The sequence below is a fragment of the Dermacentor silvarum genome, chromosome 11 (genome assembly GCF_013339745.2).
Source record: "Dermacentor silvarum isolate Dsil-2018 chromosome 11, BIME_Dsil_1.4, whole genome shotgun sequence".
NCBI classification, from domain to species: domain Eukaryota; kingdom Metazoa; phylum Arthropoda; class Arachnida; order Ixodida; family Ixodidae; genus Dermacentor; species Dermacentor silvarum.
Genome location: NC_051164.1, coordinates 67600498 through 67626446, shown reverse-complemented (window position 1 = coordinate 67626446; position 25949 = coordinate 67600498). Strand labels below are relative to the sequence as shown.

The 25949-nt window shown below is 46.7% G+C and overlaps 2 protein-coding genes across 10 annotated transcripts in view; both read left to right on the top strand.

Annotated features, from left to right (window-relative positions):
• LOC119432644 (FGGY carbohydrate kinase domain-containing protein-like) overlaps positions 1-258 on the top strand; it is a 92566-nt gene extending 92308 nt beyond the window's left edge. Inside the window, 1 exon segment of the mRNA XM_049658341.1 lies at positions 83-258. Within this exon segment, the coding sequence (XP_049514298.1) occupies positions 83-258 (176 nt within the window).
• A 9413-nt stretch (positions 259-9671) lies between these two features.
• Positions 9672-25949, top strand: part of LOC119434097 (acetyl-CoA acetyltransferase A, mitochondrial-like) — a 53503-nt gene continuing 37225 nt past the window's right edge. For 3 of the 9 annotated variants that reach the window (XM_049658468.1, XM_049658469.1, XM_049658467.1), the window contains exons 1-6: positions 9677-9851; positions 15225-15296; positions 17688-17805; positions 19695-19790; positions 22466-22566; positions 25379-25471. In XM_049658468.1, coding sequence (XP_049514425.1) covers positions 15264-15296; positions 17688-17805; positions 19695-19790; positions 22466-22566; positions 25379-25471 — 441 coding nt within the window. In that variant the 5' untranslated portion in view covers positions 9677-9851; positions 15225-15263. Of the gene's footprint in view, positions 9852-14744; positions 14838-15224; positions 15297-17687; positions 17806-19694; positions 19791-22465; positions 22567-25378; positions 25472-25949 lie in introns of those variants that run through there. The other 6 variants (XM_049658472.1, XM_049658471.1, XM_049658470.1 and 3 more) reach the window with 6 other exon arrangements.

Below are 25949 nucleotides of genomic sequence, written 5' to 3'. Positions count from 1 at the left end.
GGGGGGGGTGGGGGCAGGGTAGAAGAGTTTAACAAGCACTTTAGCCCTTTGCAGTGACACGTTCATTTTTGCGCATGCGCAGCTGTCACCACTGAAGATGACAGTGAGGTGTACAAGCTGTACGACGTGGAGTCTGGGTGTGGCAACGCGGCCGCTCTGCTTCGCCAGCTGGACCTCGACGAACAGGGAGAGTTTGTTTTCTCCCGAGCCGTGGCTGAGCCAACAAAATCATGCACGAGGTTCCTCATGTGTGCCTGAACTGCTCGGCGATCGAGGCCATAAATTGCACCACATTTCTGTTGATTTCTTTTCTCGTGGGCCAAGGCGCAGAAGGGTTTTCTCAACCTATACATGCATTACGTTCCCGTATTACTCCTCCTTCACGAAAGGAAGTTAAGAGGAGGCTTTACTTCGGTACCAATGTCAGTTTTCCTATTCAGTAACACATATCAATCAATGAACTTATTTTTGTCTGTTTGAATAAACAGAGTAAGGTTCGAGCGGCGGATAAACGCTCTCAATCGACAGTTTGAGTCCTCAGCCTCTATAACAAGGAATCACGACAGCAGAAAGATGTGAATGCCGATGACTGGATCAAACAAAAGTACGAAGGTACCAAAAATACGTCCGTCAATTACGATCTCCCTAATGCGAAATTCAGCGCCGCTGTATACGTGTTTTCATTTCGCGATATATTTGAGCAAAGAATTTGAGACCGAAATCACCGCACCGACTGGCAGTGGACCAGTGTCGTCCGCGCCTTCGCAGGGGGAGGGGCAGTATGGGAACGCTTGCATGATGAGCGGCATCGGAGCCAGCTGTGGAAGAAGACGACGACGAACGCGCGAGCAGTGGCACCAGCGCGCTCGCGCTGTTACGCCGAGGGACGCCGACGCTCAACCCAAGAACGAGAGCCTAACATCTGCGCTCTGATATAACACAATGATGAAGAATGATTATTTAATCACATTGTGGTGCCGCGTTTACAAACTTCGAGTGCTATAAAGCACACGAAAGCAAGAAAAGATGAAGTTCACGTATTCATAATAATTCTAAAGGCATATGTTGTCTTCTGAATTCTTATGAATATGGCAACAGAAAGCACTGCTAGAGCCGCACAGCTGCAGATATTTAGAAGAGGCTAGAATTCGCGTTCAAACGGCACAATCTTTAATTAATAATTAATTAAATTAGAGGGTTTTACGTGCCAAAACCACGATCTGATTATGAGACACGCCGTAGCGGGACTCCGCAATAATTTGGACCGCCTGGGCTTCTTTAACGTGCACTTAAATTTAAGTGCACGGGTGTTTTCGCTTTTCGCCCCCATCAAAATGCGGCCGCCGTCGCCGGGTTACGCTCCCGCGATCTCGTGCTCAGCAGCCCAACACCATAACAACTGAGTAACACCGGCGGGTGGCGCAACCTTTCGTCGAGCGTGCGTAAAGGTTGAACGCTAGTATTGCTCAGATGCCGAATTAATCGAGCGGAGCGTGCCGCTGTGTCTGTTTCGTTTCTTTGCCATTTTGCAGCCAAAGCTGCGTGCGCATCGCTCGCGTAAGACTGACGCAAGACTGACGCCATTCTCTGTATTATTTGAGCGTTTGAACAGTGAGCAGAGTCTCCGAGTGGACCGTAAGCGTCAAATAAGCTGTGCATAACATGCTCGAAATTCTCGCATTCAGTTATTGTGTCATCTGCAACGGAATCCACCATTTTAACACGAAAGTGTTTTATGCTGGGCTCCGCGATGAACTTCCGTTATGGATGTGACGTTCGGCGACAATGAGTAAAATATGTTTTGTTGACAGGGATGGCGCCGCCATCTAGGAGCGGTGAAGCCCAGACCGCGTCGCCCCTTAAGAAGAAGCGGCTGAGCCCCACTACTCATGGACACCTACGCTGCCAACCTCGCTCCCCCCAGCTACGCCGACCACCTTCTTGACCTTTCTGCGACGCTTCCAGACAGAAAATTAAGCATCATCGGCGCCCATATATCGGGTGTCGCTTCTGAGCGTCAAATCATTCAAAGTGAAGTTGACGAGATGCTCGCCATGAATATCATCAAGGTATCTTGCAATCCCTGGGCGTCACCTGTCATGCTAGTCAGAAAGAAAAACGGCCCGCGGTGATTCCGTTCGGATTATCGGCACCTCAACAGAATCACGCAAAAGAACGTGTACCCTCTGCCACGAATTGATGATGATCTTGGCTGCATGCGTAGTGCCCGCTATTTCTCCTGCAACGACTTACGCTTTGGGTACTGGCAGATTTCTGTGGACGATAGGGACCGTGATAAGACATCTGTAAATTTCACGGCCTTTACCTATTCAGGGTCATGCCATTCGGACTTCGTAATGATCCGGCGAACTTGGCGCGCATGCTGGGCTCTCTGTTCAGAGGCTTTAAATGGTCTGCATGTTTATGCAACTTGGAGACGTCATCGTTTTTTCCCCAACTTTCGGAACTCACATTACTCAGCTGTACTCGATGTTTTTTCTTCGGCCGGGACCGCAGCTGAACTCGTACCAATGTCACTTTGGCCTCAACCAAGTCACAGTGCTTGATCATCTAGTAGACGCTAATGGTTTACAACCAGACCCGCGGAAAATCGGCGCTATCAAGAACATCCCTGTTCTCGATCTGCAAAAGATGTCCGTAGCTTCGTGAAGAATGTTGCGGACATAGCGAGGCAACGAAACATGCTACGGAACAAGTAGTTGATTGACCAAGAACAGGCCTATCACGATTGAAAAGACGATGCGGACGACGACGGTATAACCTGGCGCGGCCTGCTCATTCTGGGCAGTGCTACGTGCACAGGCGCTTGTAAATATGCCCATGTATAGTCGTTCCCATGCCTCTATCTACGTAACATTATGTTATTCCTACTTATTCAGCCATTGACATCCCCATCAATTCCAAAAGACGATTTCTCGTGTAGCAGCATGCCGCCAAAGTAACACTCAATGCGCTGAAATGCGCTTGCGCAAAATGGCACTAATGCTTCAGTCAGATGGCAAATTTAGTCACACTTCGAGCGAGGGCACTTCGCCATTAGTGTCACTCGCAGGCTGTCAGACGGAAAAGTTTAGTGGCAGTTGCTGCGGAGAGAGAGAGATAAAACTTTATTGTGTCCATGATGGGGTCTGGGGGTGGCGGGGGTTGGGAGACTAACCCCCAGGCCTCCCCTTCCTCAGACGGCGGCCAGCCCTTGCTTTCTGGCGGCGTCTTCGGCCATCCGGACGGCCCAGAGCTGCTCTTCTGGGTCCAAGCTGAGCAGCAAAGTCTCCCATTGCTCGGCCGTAGTTATGATGTGTGTGGTGTTAGTGCGGTGAGTGTTGGTGGGTGTAGCTTTCGGGCATGCCCAGATGATGTGATCGAGGTCAGCGCGGGCCTCGCAGGCTTTGCAGAGTGGGGAGTATGCATGGGGGTAAATTTGGTGTTATAGCACGGGGTTTGGGAAAGTTCGCGTCTGAAGTAGTCGCCAAGTGGTGGATTGTGATTTATTCAGTGTTTTGTGTGCTGGGGGGTATAGCGTAATCGCTCTCTGCAGTAGTGGAGGAGGATTTCTCTGAATGTGACCATGCGGTCGCGCGCCTGACCTCTATGCAGAACAGAGGGCTCGTCAGGATCGGAAGACGCAGGAGACGGATGATACGCCTGGTGTGCGAGAGCTCGGGCGGCATCGTGGGTGGCTTCGTTTCCAGCCAGACCCGAATGACCAGGGGCCCAGATGATCTATACGCGGTGTTGCCTTGAGGCAGGAGTGCCGGCGAGTATTTTCTCTGCTTGGGGTGCTACGAGTCCTCTTGTGTAGTTGCTGGGGAGTGCACTTGCCAGCGAGTGTGTTCGAGGAAATCGCTTTGTTGCGTTGAAGTGTACAGCCTCGATAGCAATGCGTCAAAATAAATTAATTAATTATGCAATTAATTATTAAAATGCGCACAGCAAAGTCGGCACTCATTCGAAGACCACTTTTTCGTGATTTCAAATGTTATGAGCGTCTTTGTTACATCAGTGAAGCCGTAAGAGCTTAAAACGTTAATTTTCGGCGGATTCCTCCATTTTTACCCTGTGTATTATGCATATCCTCTTTGCTTGTATTGGCTAAAAACAAATGAACATGTTTATGGGATTAGGGTATTTCTATTTTTGATGGCGAAGGTTATTGTACATGGGCATTTTTCCTTATAAAGCAGTAATCGTTTCTGAAACTCAAAATTCCGAGAATCATATCAACCCTTATGGCTTTGTAGATCTTCATTGTCATAAATCGAGAATGACACTTAGTTTAGCTGTCTAGCACCAGGCAGCCGAAGTGAAACTCAGCGAGGTGAAGTGCGCTCGCTAAATTTGCTCGTCCGACTGGAATATAAGTTTGCCCGTGTGACGCTTCCGCGAGAAAACAGTAGAATAAATGAGCACTCATGCACGCTGTATTCCTCGAACGCGATTCTATTCAACATGCAAATTCTATGCCGGTTGAATAAATGGTCATCAGTATCGACATCAACAACCCATACAGCATTTCGTTTCGGCCATCCATGGGGTGCGGCGATTAGCATTCTTTGACAAATAACAAATGATTTATTTCTCCATTTTTGTGCAATGTACACGATTGTAAGAGACGAACAAAAAGTGAGAACTAGCTCTGTTGACAGAAGGTTCGAGCCCCTTGAACAGACGGCTAGAACCGCGGGCACATAGCTCAGCCTATGCTAGTACAACAAATACAACGCACTTGTTTCATTTCATACAATTTATAACATACTATTTGTGGCGTAAAATTTTATGTAATTTCATACAATTTGCAACTGAAATTTGATTGCAAATCAGAAAAAAAATATAACATTCCACTTCACGATGATCTCGACAGTAATGCGCTTACATTAATCAATATAGCGACACAATCTACTGTCACCATCGAAACGACTTATGTATGAGGCGTGTACAGCAACGGGACACCTTTTTTTGCGCTTCTGTCACAGCTTGTCATCCGTTGCCATCGGCGCGAAGTCGATCGACGGGGTATACAAGCTGTCGTTCCGTACTCAAGCAACAACAGTGAAAGAGTCAGAGTCGGGAGTAAACAAAAAAACAAGATATTTATCGGCTGAAAATATACACAAATTAATCAAATAAAATAAAAGAGACACAAGACGGACTAACACACCTGAACTTAATTTAACACAATGATGACAGAGAAATGTGATGAGAGAGAGAGAGAAAGAGGTAAAGGAACGACAGGGAGGTTAACCAGAGGTTATCTCCGGTTAGCTACCCTGTACCGGGGGAGGCATTCATAGCAGTCATAGAGGCATTGCGTAATCAAGGAGTGGAGGAGGCATACGTGAATATCTTGGCAAATATCTACAAGGATTCCACAGCTACCTTGGTTCTCCACAAGAAAAGTAGAAAGATACCTATCAAGAAAGGGGTCAGGCAAGGAGACACAATCTCTCCAATGCTATTCACTGCATGCTTAGAAGAAGTATTCAAGCTCTTAGACTGGGAAGGATTAGGAGTGAGGATCGATGGCGAATATCTCAGCAACCTTCGGTTTGCAGATGACATTGTCCTATTGAGCAACAATGGAGAGGAATTACAACAAATGATTGAGGACCTTCATCGAGAAAGTGCAAGAATTGGGTTGAAGATGAATATGCAGAAGACAAAGATAATGTTCAATAGCCTGGCAAGGGAACAAGAATTCAGGATCGCCAGTCAGCCTCTAGAGTCTGTAAAGGAATATGTTTATCTAGGTCAGTTACTCACAGGGGACCCTGATCATGAGAAACAAATTTACAGAAGAATAAAATTGGGTTGGAGTGCATTCGGCAGGCATTGCCAAATCCTGACTGTGAGCTTACCACTGTCGTTGAAAAGAAAAGTGTACAATCATTGCATTCTACCGGTGCTAACATACGGGGCAGAAACTTGGAGGTTAATAAAGAAGCTCGAGAAGAAGTTAAGGACCGCACAAAGAGCAATGGAACGAAAAATCTTAGGAGTAACGTTAAGAGACAGGAAGAGAGCGGTGTGGATCAGAGAACAAACGGGGGTAGACGATATTCTAGTTGGCATTAAGCGGAAGAAATGGAGCTGGGCAGGCCATGTAATACGTAGGATGGATAACCGGTGGACCATTAGGGTTACAGAATGGATACCAAGAGAAGGGAAGCGCAGTTGAGGACGGCAGAAAGTCAGGTGGGATGATGAGGTTAGGAAATTCGCAGGCGCAAGTTGGAATACGCTAGCGCAAGACAGGGATAATTGGAGATCGCAGGGAGAGGCCTTCGTCCTGCAGTGGACATAAATATAGGCTGATGATGATGACCGGGGGAGGGGTAAAGGGTTGCGAAAGGAGAGAAAGAGAAAAAAAATAAGTAAAAATAAAAAAATAAAAAAAGGAAGGAAAGAAAAGAAAATCACACACGCACACAAAACAGAACTGTCTCTGCGGGCACTGACTGACACGCAGTCTGCGAAGGCGTTCTCGTGTTGCATAGTGTCAACGTTCCATCCTACGTAACACAGTGCAGAGTCACAATTTGTCGCTGAGTCCGGTGTCAGCGACGATTGATCAGCTGGACAAACGCCCAATAACAGAAAAGAACATCCTTGGTAGCTGGCCCACACAAACAAAGGCGCGAGCCGCCCTCAAGGCACTGCTGCGTTATTTAAAAGAAATGTGATGAGCAATTAACAATACATATACATATGAAACAGGGCGCGGATAAAATATACAAAAATAACACCTAACAGCATTTCACTAAAATAAAGTTCAAAAGAAAACAACGATGTCATACGCGTGGCCGGGCAGCAACAGCAAGTCCATAAACCGTGAAGTCGGCGCTCAGAGCTTTCCCGAAGAATGCTGGCGGGCCGATCTTGTTGAGGTGGATGAGATTGCTGGGCTGGGTTTCCAGGGAGTCTAGATTTGACGTCTTCACTCAAGCAGGTTGAGCTAACTTGAGGCGAACTACCGTGAGCTTCGTGGCAGACGTTGCTCTGTCGTCTCGTACGTAGTTATTCGGAGTTTCGACGCGGCTAGGCGGCCCAGGCGATACTGCACGGAACTAGCCCCTCGACTGCTTCTCAGCAGATTACACGCTGAGCTTATAGACCGATTAGCAGGGACTAAGACCTGCGCTGAAATAGCCTCTCCTTTCCCTAACTCCCTGAGTCGGGGAGCAGCAGGTGTGGGTGACAGTTCCCCTAAATATTTCATGACTCCTCCCACAGGTCTTGGCCGCGCCGCATTTAATCAGGGGCGAAGTAACGGGTGATAACCTCCCCCCCCCCCCCCCCCCCCGCTGTCAGGGGTCGCGCCCCCGCACTGCACCACACAGACACACACGCACACACTTGGGTCCGTTGACAATCACAGAAGCAATAGCGGCAGCCTATACGGCAGCCTATACTCTCGGACAATTTGTGGACACGGTACAGAGACATCGCGTATTTCGGGGTTTCCGGAAAGCACTTGACCCCACCCGTCCACTCAAGGCACGCGCGAGGCAGAGAAGACACAGGGGTTCATAGAAAGGACTCTCGGGGAATCCGTCAAGGTCGCGCCAACCAAAAAAAACTAAATCACCTTTTTTTCGGCCGCTTGTCCGAATGACTGGCAATATCCGTCTTGCTCGGCCGTTCCTACGCCCACGAAGTTTTGGCGCCCGTTAATCAGCGCGTCGCTCGCTTGAAACCATGCCGCACCGTGACAGCTTCCCTAAGAACACTTGGCGCCATTTATCAGAGCCGCCTTGAAGCTTGCGAGTGGTCTCTAAAATGCATGGTGCGCCGGTGCATACGAACGCGGAGAAACGCGTCATGCGGAAACCGCGCTCCTCTCTCGTCGTTCCTTCTGGTCACGTGGCGCCATCTAGTGACACTGCAGAGAAGACCGCGCGTGTCCTCCGAGACGAGAAGCGCGGCGTGTCGGTGCCTGCGAACGCTCAGAATTCTTCCCTCGCGTGCCGCACACGCACATACTCAATGAACCAAGTTGTCGAGATGTTCATCGAAAAGCGGCACACATCCACTGCATTCACGGAGCAGCTCGCTAAAGCGTTGGCATGAAATACGTTTATTGAAAAGTGTCACATACCTACAATGGTGCATTTGTGTCGCAGCCAGCTAAAGCGTGGGTTGCTGTACAGTGCCGGCGCCGCCAGACGACAGAAAGAAAGCCTCACTAAACGCGGCCTCCTAATCACAGCCAGGTTCTAATTTCTACTGTCAACTAAAAGAGCGCACGTTGTCAGTTTTGTCAGTCGGCCACGTAATCTTTTTTTTTTTAATTTTGCGAGTGGGAGCCACGTTTCAGGGGCTCGATAGCCGACACAGCAGCACGCCGTAGTATAGGCTAAGAATGCTAATCACATTACAGACCATTCTCATCACGAAATGGTGCTTGGTAAGACAGAAAAGACGAAAGATGGGTGGCCTCGGCGCATTGACAAGTTCCGGCGCCAACCTACAGTGACTTCACTAATTTTGACGGTCCCTGTCTTTCCTTTCTTCTTTTTCCTCCTCCTCCTTGACGGTATCTGCTCGTGTCCATAGATCTTTATTTGTCGGTAAAAAGGGACTACGTTGTATTCTAAAGGAGCCAAATGCTGAACTTACACAGTTTTGATAAATTTTACTGCGCCTAAACAGGCCCAAATACGTGAGCATACTGCAATGCATGACGTCACATTCACGTACATGTGCTGTGGTTTTGGCGCGAAATTCAAGAAACAGAGGTTTCACCTTGACTTTCTTTTTTGATAATAATTATTCTTTGCACCACCAAGATAACGAAAATAGAGCTTTGGAAGAATACTTTATGCAATCTAAATTGGTTTACTGCCCCTCTAATTCTGCGCTGCACCTCTTCTACCCCTCGGAGTGCCTCGCCGAATATTTAGGCGCACGCTTATTCACGATAGCTTAATGTGAAAGCATTATATGCCCCATAACGCGAAATGGCCGACGGTACAGACTAAAAACACGTCAAAATGGAGGTTCCCGTAAACAAAGTAAATGAATCGCTTGACAAAGAAAATTCGGTAAAGTTCAGCCTGTGTGGGAATTGAACTCGGGGTCTCCGGGGCACGAGACGCTCGCAGCCTTCCCCGACGCCACGGCGGCTCCACAGTTGTGGCTGACTAAAGGTGTACCTAGTGTGTGCGTCATTGCACACGTCACGTAGCAGATTAGCCATCGCTGAGCGGTCCTGAGTTATGAACACCTCGCGGGCAAGCGAGCGCGTTGAGACGGTCAGCGCGTTTTGATTTGGCCCTACGAGGCACAGTTAGAACGCATGCGAGAGCTTGCGCGGACAACGAACGCCTGGAAAAAGACATTTCACGAAAGGGACTATAACACTTTCGCATGACCACGCGTAAAAAGTGTCTCTGCCAAATTGGACACGCATGGTATCAAGTTACGCGTAGGGTTCATTGCATTTCCTTTCTCTAGCTTTTTTTTTTTTTTTTGCAACCCTTTCCGCACGCTCCGTCGAAAAAAAAAAGTAAGAAAAAAAGAAAAGGCTGCCCGTTCATTACGAATCATATTCGAGAAGCGAGTTCCGGTTTGCGCATTTATCTCGGCCTTGGCACTCTGCCTGGCGAGGCGGCGTGAGGCGCTTGACGTGAATGACCTCGCCGCCGCAAAGTGGTGGGAGGCGGTACGAAGTTAGGGGCGTGCGCTTGCGAGGGCTGTCCGGCGCGACTGCAAGTCGTTTCACAACGCGGCTACGCATCCAACGAGCGGGAAGGAGTTTGCCCGACGGCCACGACTCCTAATCGGCCGCGGAGGAGCTCGGGAAGTGAAGCGACTTCGCCTGTCCGATAGCATTCGTGAGTTGTCATCGAAACACATCGACGTTGACTGACTGCCTGTACCGTGTTTCGCGTGGCCTGCTTCTCTGCTCTGATTTGTGCGACTGCGTCGATTCAGTGTCCCAAAGCAACCAGCTGCGGTAGCTCAGTCGCTACGGCGTCGCGCTGCTGTCGACGAGGTAGCGGATTGGATGCCGCATTCCGATGGGGGCGGAATACAAAAGCGCTCGTGTACCTTGCATTGGGTGCACGTTAAAGAACCACGCCTGGTTAAAGAACCACCATTTAAATTTCATTGCCTCAAGCAGTACAAGGGCTGTGAGACGCGCCGTATTGTGGAGGGCTGTGTATTCATTTATGGATTAAGAAGCACGGTATACAGCATTGCTGCGTTCCACTCTCATTGGTATGTGGTCAGACGGGCGGAAATTCAACCGGTAACCGCGCTCACTCCGCAGCCTAGCCACTGAACAACCATAGCGGGTGCTTCACGTTTGACTTTTCGTGTGTACTCTACGGAAAATAACAACATTAGGAAAGCTCGTTTAGCAATGAACAGATGGTAAAAAAAAAGTAAGGAAAAGGGAGGAGAAACGCGTATTTATCGCATTTGTTGTCGGAACGGGTTTTATGTAAACGATGCGCGTGTGTACACTAAGCAAGGAACGACAAGGGGCCGACACTCTCATGACTGAAGAAACGTTTATTTTGGTGCGAGCGCTAGCGTTTCAATGTGAAAGAACGTAATCGCATGTCCAGAAAAAACAAAACAAAGAAAACAGTATGCTGGGCACGTGCTAGTATCTCGAACGGTCATCAACACAGCAAATGTCGATAAGTGCGCAGCAAACCTTACCAAAATTCACCACGCAATTAAGAACACCTGAGAAAATAAATAACTTTTTTTCTGTCGGTGTAATCAATGGCTGACTCACACATTGGTCACCTGACACTGGTGAATGTAGAAAGCGTCCATAATTTCCCGAGTCACTTCGTTAGCAGTCTTAAATGCTTGTTTGTGTGTTTTTTTCTTCAAACACCAGAGAACACTTGCCTCACAGGCAGCAGAATAGGCATTATTTTTAATGGATAGCCCATGGTCTTTTTATCTTCTGTTCCAATTAGCCCTATCCGTCGTGAACTTCGGGGAACTGGCTCAATGTTCTACTAAACTCTAAGAAACGTTTCTGCGCTGTTACGGTTTATTTTTATTGCGATAGCAATTATATGGACACTCCAAGCGGATCTCTGCCATCGGCGTCGCCGTCGCCGTGAGGTTCCGTATGAAGTGTGTGTGTGTAAGTGGTTCGTTTGGAAAGGGAAAGGTTGACGCTATCTTCTGCAGCCCTTGAGGGAGCACGGCTCAGCGCCAATATGAAGTCCAGCGGCGATGAAATCTTCGCCGCGCGCCGTATGCTGTATGTGCGAGTGAAAGCGCGCGAGGGAACGCACGGCCGAGATCAAACGCGACTTCTTCCGTAGCGCGAAAGGCCGTGAGGGGACGGGAGGGAAGGGAGGCAACGTTTAGCTGCGGTGCCAAATGCGTATTTATATAAAAAATTGTCGCAGTTTCACCCGAAAGGCGAAGCATCAATTGCGATAGCAAATTAGTAGAGAGCTATACGGCGTAAGGATAGTAGTTTTATCAGCTGTATAAACTTGGACATGCAGCATTACCAGCAACGCCCAAAACTGTTGTCGATGAAGTCCGCGTTTTATCCCCGTTCGCACCGAACGCGCTTGGCGTTGGTGACTGTTGCCGGTGCCTCTGGGGGCGGCTCGGAGGTTTTCGACGAGATCAGAATGGGACACTCGTCGAGCAGCGTCGGAAATCTTACCTACCTTTATCTTTATCTACATTTCTTCATTGCGATAACAGATATATACAGTTGTCATCAGGCATGTCTAAGCCGACAAGAACGTGTGGAACATGGCCCTCCAGATATGACAAGGCAATACATCCAGATAAATGAAAATTTAGATATGAATAAATAACGCTGTTACAAAAAGTTCCCGCAACGCTACATTTGGTGGCGCAAATCTAATACAGTATAATACGAACAGTTGAGGCACACTCAAAACAAAAAGAAACGTAAAGAAACAAGCAAACTTCAACATTCGAATCCTTGACACAATTGCCACGTGAATGTTACATGAGGTGAGGAGCCAATGTTATGGTGAACATTGCGCATTCAACCTAAATTGCACGGATCATATTTTCAAGTAATGTTTTTGAAGTTGCTGATAAAATAGCTTCCGGGGTAAATAGTTACATGTTAGGAAAGTACGCATACGTGTTGTACAGGAGCGTACACACGTCGTACCTCACTGTATCTCGTTCAGGAACGACGCACAGTGAAACGCAAACCCGAACGGAGCACGCGTGCAGGTTTATGCTAAACACTGAAGTCCGAGTCCCAAAAATCACGCAACACCACTCTTTGAACAAACAACGAGCGCAAACAGGGGGTAACCTACGGCGGTAAACATATTTCGAGATGAAAGTAGAAGCGAGTTACACGCTACATTTTTAAGTTTGTTATTTTTTCTTGATAGCGTCCGCCCAGCTCTCCCAACGCGCAGAACAGAAGGCGATAATCGTGATGCCGTGTCTTGATATTTCACAAGCAGAAGCGCGCACAATTTGAACGAAAATGGAACTATACATTTAGAATGATAAAGTAACCAGGCAACACTACGGAGTTCGCTACACATATGCGCTAAATGTGTTTCCCACGATTGGTTTGAGTTTAAAAAATACACCCGTATGCTTTACGTACACCTATTTAATAATAACAATAATTGTGCTTTAAATGGTTTGTCGATAGAAGCTTCAAGGCCACATGGGGGCAAGCTCGAGAAGCCGATATTTTCTCCTGTGACTGGCCCGTGCTAAAAGCGAACTTCTGCCAAGAAAATACAAGTAACACTCAAAGCACAATGATAGCGGAGGGTACACAATCGTTGGTCCTTGAAATATAACTCTGTGAATAATGTACGTCGGTTATGTATACATGACCCATCTTATTATGTTCCAGCGTAATTACGCTGGTGCTAAAAAATCAACGTCTGGGTTTACTCCAGAGTAAGTTGAACCACCTGAGATTCTTTAACGTGAACCTAAATCAAAGTGCACGAGTGTTTTCGCATTTCGCGGCCGTCGAAATGCGGTCGCCCTGACCGGGGTCGACCCCGCGACCTAGAGCTCAGCAGCGCGACGCATAGCCGCTCAGCTGCCGAAAGCCAGCAACGCCCCGTAGTTGTGCTCGCATAAACGCAAACATTGCATGACCGCAGGTGTCACTGTGGATGTACGTGCGAGATCGCGAGAGCGAAAATGCGAGCCTAAATGATGGTTATACCATGTGCTGTTGGCTAGTTGGTTCGAGATAGTGCGAACTTCCAACGAAAAGACGTCAAAACAACGCTCTCTCTTGTCTTTTCCGTTGTTAAGTACTTGCACTGTAAGTTAGCACAAATAATCGGCCCGTCCAATAAGCGCAGAGAAGAATCGCTAAGCGCTGAAATGCAGGTACCGCTGTTTCGAAGAAACTCTTTGACGCCGACTTGGATTGAGTAATTACGTACGGCACACTTGGAATGTGCCATTCTACAATGACAAAGAACGATCCCTTAAATTTATCCGATGCTGAGCGGAATCGAACCCACCTCACAAGGGAGCCTCAAGGGCAGCAGCCCGACGCATGAGCAAGCTGCGCCACAAATGCACCGAGTATGTGCCGCTTTTCAATGAACGGCTTTCACGCCCCACACTTTAACGAGCTTCGCTACGAACGCACTGGGTATCTGTCACTCTTCAATGGACCTCTCGCCACTTTTGGGTTACTGGGCATCTGCCACTGAGCGTGCGGCTAGCCAGGGAACAATCCTCAGCGTTCGCAGGCGCCGGCGCGCCACGCTTCTAGTCTCAGAGGCCACGCGTGGACTTCGCGGCAGCGCAACTAGATGGCGCAGCATCTACAGAAAGAAGCACGCGAGAGAAGAGGCCGGTTGCCGCATGGCGCGTTTTTCAGCGTTCCCATGCACTTGTGCGCCGTGCATTTCGGAGGCCACCCCAAGCTTCGTGGTGGCGGCGCTAGAGGGCGCCGAGTTATCTTAGGGAAGCGCGAAAGAGGAGTCCCGCTGCAGTAAACGCCTCATGCATAACTCGTTTCCATGGTGACAATAAGCTGTGTCGCCATATTGCTTCAGTGCTACCGAATTGCCGTCGAGAGTCATCGGGAGATGGGTTCTCCGCAATTTTTGGCGGTGCAAGTTTATAAATTTCGATAATATTAGACAAAGAAACGTTATACATTATAAGCCTTCCATGAAACAGCAGCGTTTGCGGTCAGTGACATGATCTCGCGACTCAATCGCAAATCTAGTGGCGCAAAACTAGTGAAGTCGAGTGTACGCAGCTTTGACGCCAAAGCGCCATCGTAATTCAAGTGCAAAACGCCATGTCGGCTAATCCGCAATGTACTTGATCGCAAGTTTTAGATACCGCTAATAATTCCATTCATTTGGTTCTGACTAAATCAAGTTATTCTTGATACGAACATCTCATAATTTCACTAAGGAGTGGGTACTTTCAAAAAGTAGTCGCACTACGTTTTATCATGTTTCGCAATGTTCAGGCATGGTGTAAACTTTCTTCTTGCACAGGTCCAAGTAATTGGCATAGCAATATAAGAAAGGTAGAAGCTTGGCCTCAACCAACAAAATCCCATCTGCTCCATCAGATAATCTGGACTAGACGAATCCTCTCGAACTCACAAACTTCCACGGAATCGCGCATCGCAAACATTGACAAGCGTCGGAGATAATGCCGTATCTATTGTCTCCAAGATAACGCATTGCGTTGAAGCAACCCGCTATCCGAATGAAGCATGTGTCGTGCGTGAAAGGTGACGAAGAACGAGGTTGTGGTTGATCTCCGTACAGGGCGTCGTCATTTACAGTCTACGGCGATCGCGTATAGTTCAATAACTTTATCTCACGGTAAGTTACGTCATGTTCTATTCGAAATTTATAATATGCCCGTCGTTATTTTCGGCCTTCGATATTATCTATGAAGCCTTGCCAGATGACATGCTCTTTATGTATGGTGTAAAGCCTGGGTCATGTTTTAGTTCAGCGCATTGTTAGCGACGACCATCGGTAGCCTGGTTTTCGTTTTTCTTTTCTCATTTTTTTTACCAAACATCTGCATACGTTGCGGTTGAGGCTCAATTTACGTAATTATATAAATTACACAAGTACATAATCTAACTTTACGTGATTTGTGTAATGCATTTACGTTATCAATCATCTGCCTTGCGATGCCTTTCAGCTACACTGATTAAAATATTCACAACATTATCATGTTATTACATTGTTTCTTTTTAGGAAATCCCTATTCCGTCCTCATAAAGCCTACTGAAGAAAATGGACACCAAGCGCACCGCGCGTACGGTGAATGTAAGTTCTAGGTCATTGCTCCTTCACGTGCCTGTCCCTGTTATCACGATCTGTTGATTAGCCGCAACACCAGGCGTGAGCTTCGAATTTTTTCTGCACGGATATCATTACGAGACTCTGTAAGTGTTATTTTAGCTGTAGTATTTTCAGCTCTACTGTAGCTCCTCGGCATATGATGTGCGATAATTTTCCTCGACTTCAATGTATTACACCAGGCGTGAGCTTCGATTTTTTCTGCACGGATATCATTACGAGACTCTGTAAGTGTTATTTTAGCTGTAGTATTTTCAGCTCTACTGTAGCTCCTCGGCATATGATGTGCGATAACTTTGTCCGCTCGACCTTCAACGTATAGTTAGCAGTACGGTGGCGGAAGATGTAACATACAATACAGGTGACTACATTGGGAAATAAAAGCGCGCCAGCCTCTCACCGAAATCTGCAGCTGCAATTCTAGTCCACGCGGCAGTAACCGCCGGGGTGGTGTTGTGGTTTTGGTGCTGCGCTGCGAAGCCCAAGGTCGCGGGATCGAATCCTGGCTGTGGCGGCCACATTTCCATGGGGCCTAAACGCGCAGAGGCCCGTGTATACCGTGCATTGGGTGCAAGGTAAGGAACCCCAGGTGGTCAAAATTCACCGAGTTCCCCCATTGCAGCCGGCCTCGTCATCATATCTTGATATTGGCACGTAAAACCCCGAGAACGTAATAAATATTAATTACGTGGCAGTGAAACAGTACAGGAGCACAAGGGGCAGCAGTGTTTTCAGCGTGTTTCGTAAGTGTGAAGTACGAGGCCTGCGCGCCCTAGGGTGCTGTTTGCATTCCTCGTGAAAGTGGCTGATTTCATTTGCTTATTGCATATCGAGGGCTAGAGGGCATTGCATGAATAAGGGAGGCATTTACCGAAGTGTCCAAGTCAAAATAAAGAAAAAACATAAAAGGCAGCAGGATAGTTAACTATACAGCAAATAGAACCCACAACAAATAACAAAAACCAAAATGAAGACAACGGTGAAGTCTTGCTATCACTAGGCAAAAAAAAAAAAGAGCACCAAAAAAGCACTTCGCGCAGGTGCAGGTGGGTAATGGGCAGCGATCGAGGATAAGGCATTTGTTTAGCCCTGTCAACTGGGCAAGTTAAGTGCACTTAGGGAGAGTGTCACTCGGTTTAAGTGCACTTTGGCAAATCTAAACGTCGCAAGGGGAGTATGAGGAAAAACATTTATTGAAAAAATAAAAAAAAATAAAAAGAAGTCGCAAGGGTAGTTTCACTCGCAGAAGAGTGCGCTCCAGTCGGAGTGCGTTCACGGAAAGTACTTTGCTGGCCGAGTGCGTAGCCTCGCCGCCAGCGGTTTCAATGGTACAGAATGTAATGCATAAAAAAAAGATCACAGAAGTTCGTTTTAGTTGTTAAATAGCTTTAATGCACAGATCATAGGCTACGACTCGCTCATATTCTCTTCTAGCAGGATCAAATGCGACCTCGTCGCACGCCGCCATGTACTTCTGGATTGACTAGGTATTCGTCTTGGCTCGCATTGACTTCCAACACTCTATAACAACGATTTTTGTTTTTTCTTGAGAAAAAAATAAAATAAGTTGGTTTTTATATATAATACAACGTAAAACAATCACTTCATAGAAGTTTTCTTTTAATCTACAACTTCAAAAGACGCGCTCTTAGTCGGTCGCCATTTTTTTTCTTACTGCGAGTACACTCTGTTTTCCCGTTTAGCACCACGTAGCCTAAAGTGTCACTCAGCGTCCCGAAGTGCACTCCCCGTAAGTGCACCTAAAATGCCCGCTTGACAAGGGTATTAAAAGGTTTGGCCGTTTGCGTATAGAACCAGCGACTGCTCGCCGCATTGCAAATAAAATGAAGTCATAAAAATCATTAAAAATAATTTATTAGAGTTAAAGAGCGTGCGCACATGCAATGTTCAATACACGATTGCAGGAAAGCACTAAATATATAACATGGACCCGCACGAACTTGTGCAAGCATGTACGATTCCATAAATAAATAAAGGCACCCGTAGAAAGGTGCACCCTGCTGCAGACGAGTTGGTCAACAAAACTAGAAATTATTGCACAGCACACCACATAACCACATAACAATTCATAACGAGCTTAGATTTGCATGACATATACTGAACAATCTGTAGCAATGCTACTTTTGTATTAAAGGACGCGAAGCTAGAATATAAATCTAAGATATTTGTATTTTATAACAAAGCTTTTTAACTTTTTAACTCATATTCGGTCCACCTTGAACAGCTGAAAAGCCATGGCACAATTTCTAAGAGCAATTGATCAGAACGCGTCCATAACTATATACTCAGTGTGTGTGGTCTGAAAGTGATTATGTTTATTTCTATTTATCTGCGTAGGAAGTCGTTATTGCTTCGTTTGCAAGGACACCAATTGGTTCTTTCCGGGGCTGCTTGGCTGCGGTCCCAGCAACAAGACTCGGTTCCATAGCGATCAAAGGGGCCGTCGACAGAGCGGGTGAGACGTGCCTGGTTCCGGGTTTCTGTGAACACTCGGATGCGTGCAGTGCCTTTACTATGCTGTATTTCATGTCGGTATCCAGTCTTTATTTATACCGTGTGTAGGATTACACTAATTGTTAGTGTGTTGATACCAGTGTTCTTTTTCAATGCGGTAGTATTAAAACAAGAACATTCTTGGGGCCAACTCTTGCCGATTCTGTATAACTGTTTCCCGTGCTATTTGCGAAGAAAGGTTGAATATGCAACTACAAACCAACTACTGAACTCGCTCTTGCATGTTGATTTGCAGTGCGGTCGAAGAAAGTCTTAGTTGGTGCTTTACAGCAAGTTTTCCGCTTGTGCTTGTCTAGATGTGCTTGTGTTGCGTCTCGGTGGTGCTGCTGCACCGTAGCCTCGGTTGTGCGTTAGCGTGCCAGCAGTGGTAGAGATGCACGCAGCGGTAGCCGCCGTGCGCACATTTTGTGTTCGAATGTACGAGAAACTTCGAATTTTCTCATTTTTGGGTACGGCTTCTTTTAAAGCATTATTTTGGTGACAAACAGTTGTTCTAGCTTTATTCTATCTATCGCTTGCATCGTGCAGACATCAATATAATTCCCGTCGGGAAATACGTCTGTACAATCGTCTACTGGTGTTTTCTTCATTTTCGCCCCAGCGTGCCGTGTTAAGCCTTCACTAGACTAGGTGGACACTACACGCCGTAAATAAAACATTAGCATAGCGTAACTTGCACGATACTATAGATTAGAATAACTAGCGCGATTAGCAGCAATGTGCGTGGTTAGCATGCGTGCTAACCACTTGTTTTGTGGAAACTTTGCCCCATTTTTATGGACACTCGTCGTGATCTCGCCATAGTGTTTCATGTTTTCGCACTGAAAAATTATGCTCTGTAGAGTTACTGTATAGGCTCCCTAAAGGATGCCTATACAAGCTTCCCGAGCGAGACAAGCGGAACCTAAGAACACGGAAGTAACTGTTTCCGGGTGTCGTGCCTATCTATTCTTCCACGGTGGCCCCAGCTTAGATAACTTGTTATTGGCAGTGATAAACTACATTGTATTATAAATGAGCCAGACACGGAACTTAACCTTTACTGTATGGTCATAATTAGCCCTTGCGCCATAAAAACTCATACATCAACATTTACCATGGCATCCCATACTTTTTCGATGCCAACCCAGTGACTGCAAAACCTGGGGTCGCTGAGGGGGTGCAACTGTCCCAGTAGTTGGTCCCAATTAATGGGGGCAATGTTAGGGTCACGTCAACTATTGTTCATCGTATGTAACTTACGTCATGCACAAATCCAGGAGCGGTCACGTTGTAGCAGCGGCGTTCAGTTGAAGTTGAGCATGCTCTAGAATCGACAGGGATTAAATGACTGGGATTGTGGTGCTGCCGCAGTGAACCACTGGCTCCCATGCATTGCGGACTGACTGGGAATAGTATTTAAAAATATAGGAGGCTATTACTGGGCCGCAACGGGCCATATACTAAAATGTTCTTTGAAATCTTTGACGTGAGTGACAAGCCTGCGCTGGTATTTTGGCGCGAAATTATTCAAAAAATACAAACTTGGTCTCCCTTTTCTTGTCTAATAATTAACGGATTCCTGCGAAATTAACGAAAATATTATTTTGAAGAAGAATACTTCATCACTCTAAACTGATAAGTCCTTGTCTTTCCTGCCTGTTTACCATCCTGGCTTTTTTTCGCTACCTTTTTTCGGTGCTGTCTGACAATAATTACAGAGAAATCAGTCCACATTCGGACACGAAGTGCCAAGCAGGAGAGAGTTGCAACACAGGCGGAAGCGTGTATTCATTGAATTACTTTTTTAATCCTGACAGCGATTTCTTTGTTGTGCGTAACTTGCTGCAGGGATCAAGTTCGAAGATGTTCAGGAAGTCATTATGGGCAACGTGGTCTCTTCTGGTGCTGGGCAGGCACCGGCAAGGCAGGCAGCTTTGGGAGCAGGCAAGTATTGCAGCGCGAAAGCATGCTTTGGTAAAGCTTGCTGCTGAGAGTCGGTCCTTAAAATGCGCCAAGAAATACATCGGCGGGCCAGTTAAGTTTTCCAAAGGCAGTTTGGGATGATCTCAACTAGAACGCCAATGCCTATCCTAACAGATTTTGTGGGCGCGTATCATGAAAGTTAACGCTAGTTTGAGGATTTCTGCGAAGCAGACATGACTTACCTACTGTACGCTCCAACCTAAAGTGAATAATTCAAAAGGCAACTACTAAATTCTTTGAACTGGCTACCTAGACATTCTTATTAGCCATTTATATATGTCTGCATTTTGAGTTAATCCAGCTGAACTGGTCAGGTTGCGCTATATGATACATGCAAGTATTTTAAAGATGTCATGGAATTTTTTATCATATATACGAAGTTATTTTTAAGTGAAAGCAGACTTAATGAGAACCTTCTGGTGAAATAGTGCCATTGGGTTGCATCGGCTGAGCTACTTGAGCAGGCGGACATTACTTGCATGATAAGTCCACAGTAGCATTAGCTGATTAACAAAGTGTCACTAGTTAAGTGTTTAGTTATCACATTAGGGCAGACGTCAGAACTGCCAAATTTAAGCGCAGAAGTAATGACACCATATTTCTAATATTTCTAATAAATATATTTATTAGAAATCCAGTGATTAGTTCTAGTTCTAAGAACTACGTCCTCAAAAACCGTGTCGAACTGCATTCATGGTCTAGATAACACTTATCTGCATTGTGGAAAAACTATTCTGGTGATGGAGATGAAAGCGAATAATTACAATGTAACTATAAAAGCCTAGCTAATGAGCTAATATTATTCTGGTATTTGTCGTGTGAGTAATGCCCGCCTCTTCGCGCAAGCAAGCCGATGTGAAAATATTGCGCTATCGGCCATAGGAGATTTTTATTTCGATTTATTTTCGCTCAAAGATATCATGCGATCTAACAAGTTCCCATAGGCGCGTGTATACATTGTTCATATTTTTTCCCGCGGCTGTTTTTCACCGGCTAACAACTGTTACAATGTTATCGCTTAGCTGCGCGACGCGCCTTTGTGTATCGGAACTTTCTGTCTTCACCGTTGTTGTTTTTTATATAGCGAAATAACCTTGTGTAATCAGATTGCGTGCGCGATGCGAATAGTGGTGTACATTCTGGAATGTCCGCGAGCACCAGCCATTAAATTGTGATGCTAAGCAGGCCGGAGGTCGTGGGTTTGATTACCGACCGTGGTGGCCGCATTTCGATGGGAGTGAAACCCAACAACGCTCGCTTGCTTAGACCTACATGCACGATAAATAAATTTGGCAGAGACACAATTTGGCAGAGACTACTGAATGCGCGTGGGAATGCGAAAGCATTATAGTCTCCTTGGTGAAATATTTTGGACTCATGCTTTTGACGTGCATTAACGTTTTCTGCTGATTCGGGCGTTGCACGCGCTATGTATGCATTGACACTGAGGTTTGCGTCTACGATGTTTCAGTATAGATTGCAGAGATCCATAATGAGTCTTAAGACGAAAGTCTTTTCTACAGCCGCCCGCATCCGTGAAGAAGATCTGTAGCTGCGCGGATTCTGGCGTTGTCCGAAGAGAAAGTGACTTGCGGGAGTCAGCGCGCTCATTTTATACACTCATGACGTGGCGCCACCTCCTCCCCATTGGCTGGCGCCATCACGTGCCCGATGACGCACGCACTGGGCCGCACCTTTGGTGAGCCAGATAGCTGCGATGTGGCGTGTGCAATCACGCACGCACTAGGCCCACCTTTAGTAGGCCAGAATCATGGTGCCGCCGTTTACGTCGGGGAAGTGTGCTCGCCTCGCACCCTGGAGCCTCGGATTCGATTCCCACGCGAGCTGAAATGTACCCAATTTTATTTTCAAAGCCATTAATTTACTTTGCTTACAGGAACCTCCCCCGAGAAATTTGATGCTAATCCGAGCATTTTTGACGTGTGTTTACGCCGTTTTTGGTGCCATCACTAGGTCACGCCGCCACCACCGACGACGCCGGATTTTCGCGCAATGGGGCATATAATGCTTTCGCATCATTCCTTGAGGTAAAGCGCAAAAGAGCACGCAGCACGACAGAAGACACGAATACAGGTCTCCTCTGTCGGCCTGCGTGCTCTCTTGCGCTTTACCCCCAAATTATATCAAGTACTACCTAGACAACTAGTCAAAATTAATTCGGAGTCTCCCACTACGGCGTACTTCATATTTATGTCGTGGTTTTGGTCCGTACGTAAAGCCTGATAATTAAATTTTTAGCACCACCAATTACGCTGGAATGTAGTTCGATGGCCCATGTACAAATAGCCGACGCACAGGACTTATAAATCACATTTTGACGACTGACGACTGCTCTCTCCGCTATCGTTGTGCTCCGAGTTTTGCTTGTTTTGTTGTTGTTTTTTTTCCTGGGCACAAGCTTTGTCACTAAAGAAATAAGCAGCGAGATTCGTGACTCACACTTTTGACACTGGCTAGGTCTTGACCTTTACTACGACGGGACATCACAGACTATAACCGCGCCCCTGGTTATCTGCCTGAGAATGTGCAGCAGTTCTTTTATATTCTTGTTTTCGCAAAGATGGCAATGGGAAGTTAATCTGGGCTCGAAGTTCGTGATATTATCTTCGTTCCAGGTCTCCCACTATCCGCACCATGCACAACAATCAACAAAGTCTGTGCTTCGGGCATGAAAGCGATCATACTAGCTGCTCAAAGCCTCATGTGTGGATGTCAGGTGAGTCGCACGAGTTGTAGACGGAAAGTGGAGTTCCATTAACAATGCCTTAAGAACAGGGAACCTTGTTTTTAATTTCTTTGTTTCTATTAGAAGTCTACCAGTGTGAAAAATGGTGTGAAGTTATTTTGTTAGTTTGTTAACTTTTAATATAAGCATGTCGAGGAACGGGAACGTTGGCTACATCGCAGCCGGCGATCCCAATAGGCTGTTAAGAAATTCAAGCTTTTCCTTTCGCTATAAAACACTCTCACATAATCCACAAGCACAGCAGTATGCTAAGTCTACAGAAAAAAAACTAACCAGAAGAAACACCCTATATGCACTCGCTTTAATAGTTTGATGACCACTGTGCAATACATGCAGAATCATACGCGCGCACACGAGATGTATTATTCTGGTAGTGTTAAAATCAAACGCGAAATTCCTGCACTAATACCTCTGTCATTTCTTAAAACTGGCTACTTTTCAGGTAGTTTGTACAAGCTTGATATGAAATCAGAAGATGAGTCTTTGTGCAGCCGTGCTTTTAATAAACCAGTCAACCAAATCTTTATTTCCAACGACAATTGGAGGTCCCACTGACGAAAAGTGGTAGCAAACCGCCTGAAAGTGCCTTAGGGCCTACGTACATGGGTACGCGGACTGGTTCAGCGCGCCAAAGCAGTGAACTGGGCTAGTTCGTACATAGTAAAACGGATAAAGAACCAATGGAAACGGACGAAGCACGCGTACGTTGTAAGTTCCAGCTAGTCCAGTCGTCTTCTTCGCCTGGTCTCTCGCATTGTTTCCGCTGGTCCTTTAACCGTTTCACCGTACCATCTTGCTTTGGTATCCGTACAGTGCATCTCAAGAGTGTGTGAGTGCGCGGAAGCGAAAGAGGGGTAGGCAGTGGCGGGTTCGGAAATTCACTAATGTGTCTCCGCCAATATTACTCATGCGTGAAAATTTTGCAATTCTTAGAGCCACGTCAATTAATTTAATGCTCTGAATGCGCTAATGGCGCAAAAGTTGGACGAAAGGATGGTTGTTCAAAACATTCGCCGACGATCACGATACACCCTAATGGGAAATTTGAGTGCACCTCTATATGTGTTTTCATTTCGTGATATATTGGCTGGCGCGGACAATCTGTCTCATGCGGCACCTTTGCAAACGGAGCCAAGTGTGGCGCGTCTGACTCGATAATCGCGAGATCGCAGAAGGCAGTACGGGGGTGACTCGTGGTCGCAATTCGGAGCAGCCGCCGCAGACAGATCTCAGCTCATGAAGAGCTTTGCTTTTGCTTGATACCCCATCTATGGTGTTATCAGGGAACAGATGACGAGCACTACTGTGGCGCTATTTCGGAGCGGTCGTCGTTGCAGGAAGCTCCATACACACCAGCGGTAAAACGCAGCAGCTGCAGAGCGACCACACCAACTGGCGGCGAGCCACTTCGGCATTCACGTGACAGCACGAACATCTCGCGTTCTCTTTGTAGATGCGAGATGTCGCGTGCTTTTTCCTTCGTCTGCTGACAGGTCGGCGCTGTGTTTGCGCTCTTCGTACTTCGTTCTTAACGCGAGTCATTTGTTATGAAGATGACGTCGTTGCAACAGATCATAATTATGTTGGCGTGCACATGCTCTCTTCTGTCGCAGCGTCGCTGCGTTGCAAGGTCAAGCAGAATGAGGTACGGGGTGTCGCCTCCGCGTCCTTGTATTCACGGTCCGTCTTGTCGTACTGAATCGGATATGGCGCACTGTCTCCAAAAAACCTTTCCATCAGGGCGTCTCGGTTTAGACTCATCATTGTAAAAAAACAATCGCAAACCATGGCAATCAAAACAAGCACGAATGAGACCACACCAAGCTAACCAAGCGCGAGCGAGAGCTGAAACGAGCAGACGATAGTACGAAACGCTGAGGCCAGAAACGAGCACGCATCGGGTGGTCGGGCGGGTCTGCATAACACTCATTTCCCGCGAGGACGTCACTGAAGGAGCCCCTCTCATTAGTCTGCGCCCTTCGCTGCTCGCGTCTTTCCTCTCTCGCTCTGCGTTTGCTCTTTCAACTTTCGCTGTGCTCGTTCTCTCGGTTACGCCGCCGACGACGCTCGCCATTGGAACGGCCGCGTAAGCGCTGCGCTCTAAATACGTAGGTGGACGCTTAGGTAAAAGCGCACTAGAGGCGGCGTTTAAAACAGCGTGGTCATGACTTGCTTCTGGCTGTGCAAGTGCTTTCGGTAGTTAGCAAAAGCATACCCTTCGAGATCTGCATGATTTTGTTTGTTTCAAAAGTCTGCGCTGGGGCATGAATTTGGACACCACCTATTCTTTCAAAGCTCATACGTTCGTTGCTTAACGACCTGTCTGACGCAATTTACACTCGTCGAGCGTCTTTTACCGCTCCCAATCTTACCACAGGTGCTTTATGCGTACAATCCGTAGCAAAAGTTATCGAACCGCGGAATGTGACAAAGCGTTGCTTTTCCGAGGAGTTTTATGACGGTAGCCGGTAAAATCGTATCAACACTACGCTGATACGCTTAATTATATGCTATCAACACTACATTATTAACATCCACTGCTGCAAGCTGCAAATCGTAATACGAGGCTACGTTCCGAGACTGTGGAGATATTCAGCTTTTTTTCTCAGGTGCCGTTGTCTGTAAATTTTAGCAGCCGAATGTACTTCTATAGTAGTAAGCTAACTCTAGCAAGTAAGTCTGTGTTACTGTACCTTTACAGTGGAAATAGAGTAGTATACGTACTCTCTACTAGACTAGAAGAATGGCAGTGTTTCAATGCGACACCTTTGTTTCGCTTCAGGATATTATGGTTGCCGGTGGCATGGAGAGCATGTCGAATATTCCGTTCTACTTGTCCCGAGGGGAGACCCCGTATGGAGGGATTCATTTACAAGTAAGTGACGCATTCATCTCGTCATAAATGGGACTGGGGAGCGGTTCTATGGATGAAAGCATTATGCGGTCCGCAGTCGAGAGAAGCAAGAGACGTTTAGAGTGTTGGTGAAAAAAAAAAGCAGGGAAGAGATTGATAGGACCCGATCCGTTACAGGCATCGGTAACTGTACAACATACAAGCAGGTTTTAATGACGAAAAAAAAAAGTTCAAGAAGAGAGGCAAAATGCTGTCCTTCGATAGGTGTATATTTTAATGCGTGATTACCTGAAGCAAAATAAGTGACTACTTGTCACTGCCCCAGTTTTAGAGGAGATGACAATAAATGTCATCACCTCATCATCGCAGTTTAGCTAAATATCTTGCAATATCCAGCTGCCTTTCAGACCAATAGTCCCATCATCGTATCTCAAGTAGAGCCTGGTCTGTGGTAGTAGAGCGGGCTAGTAGTCATTTGTTTATTATTAGCGGTGAAATA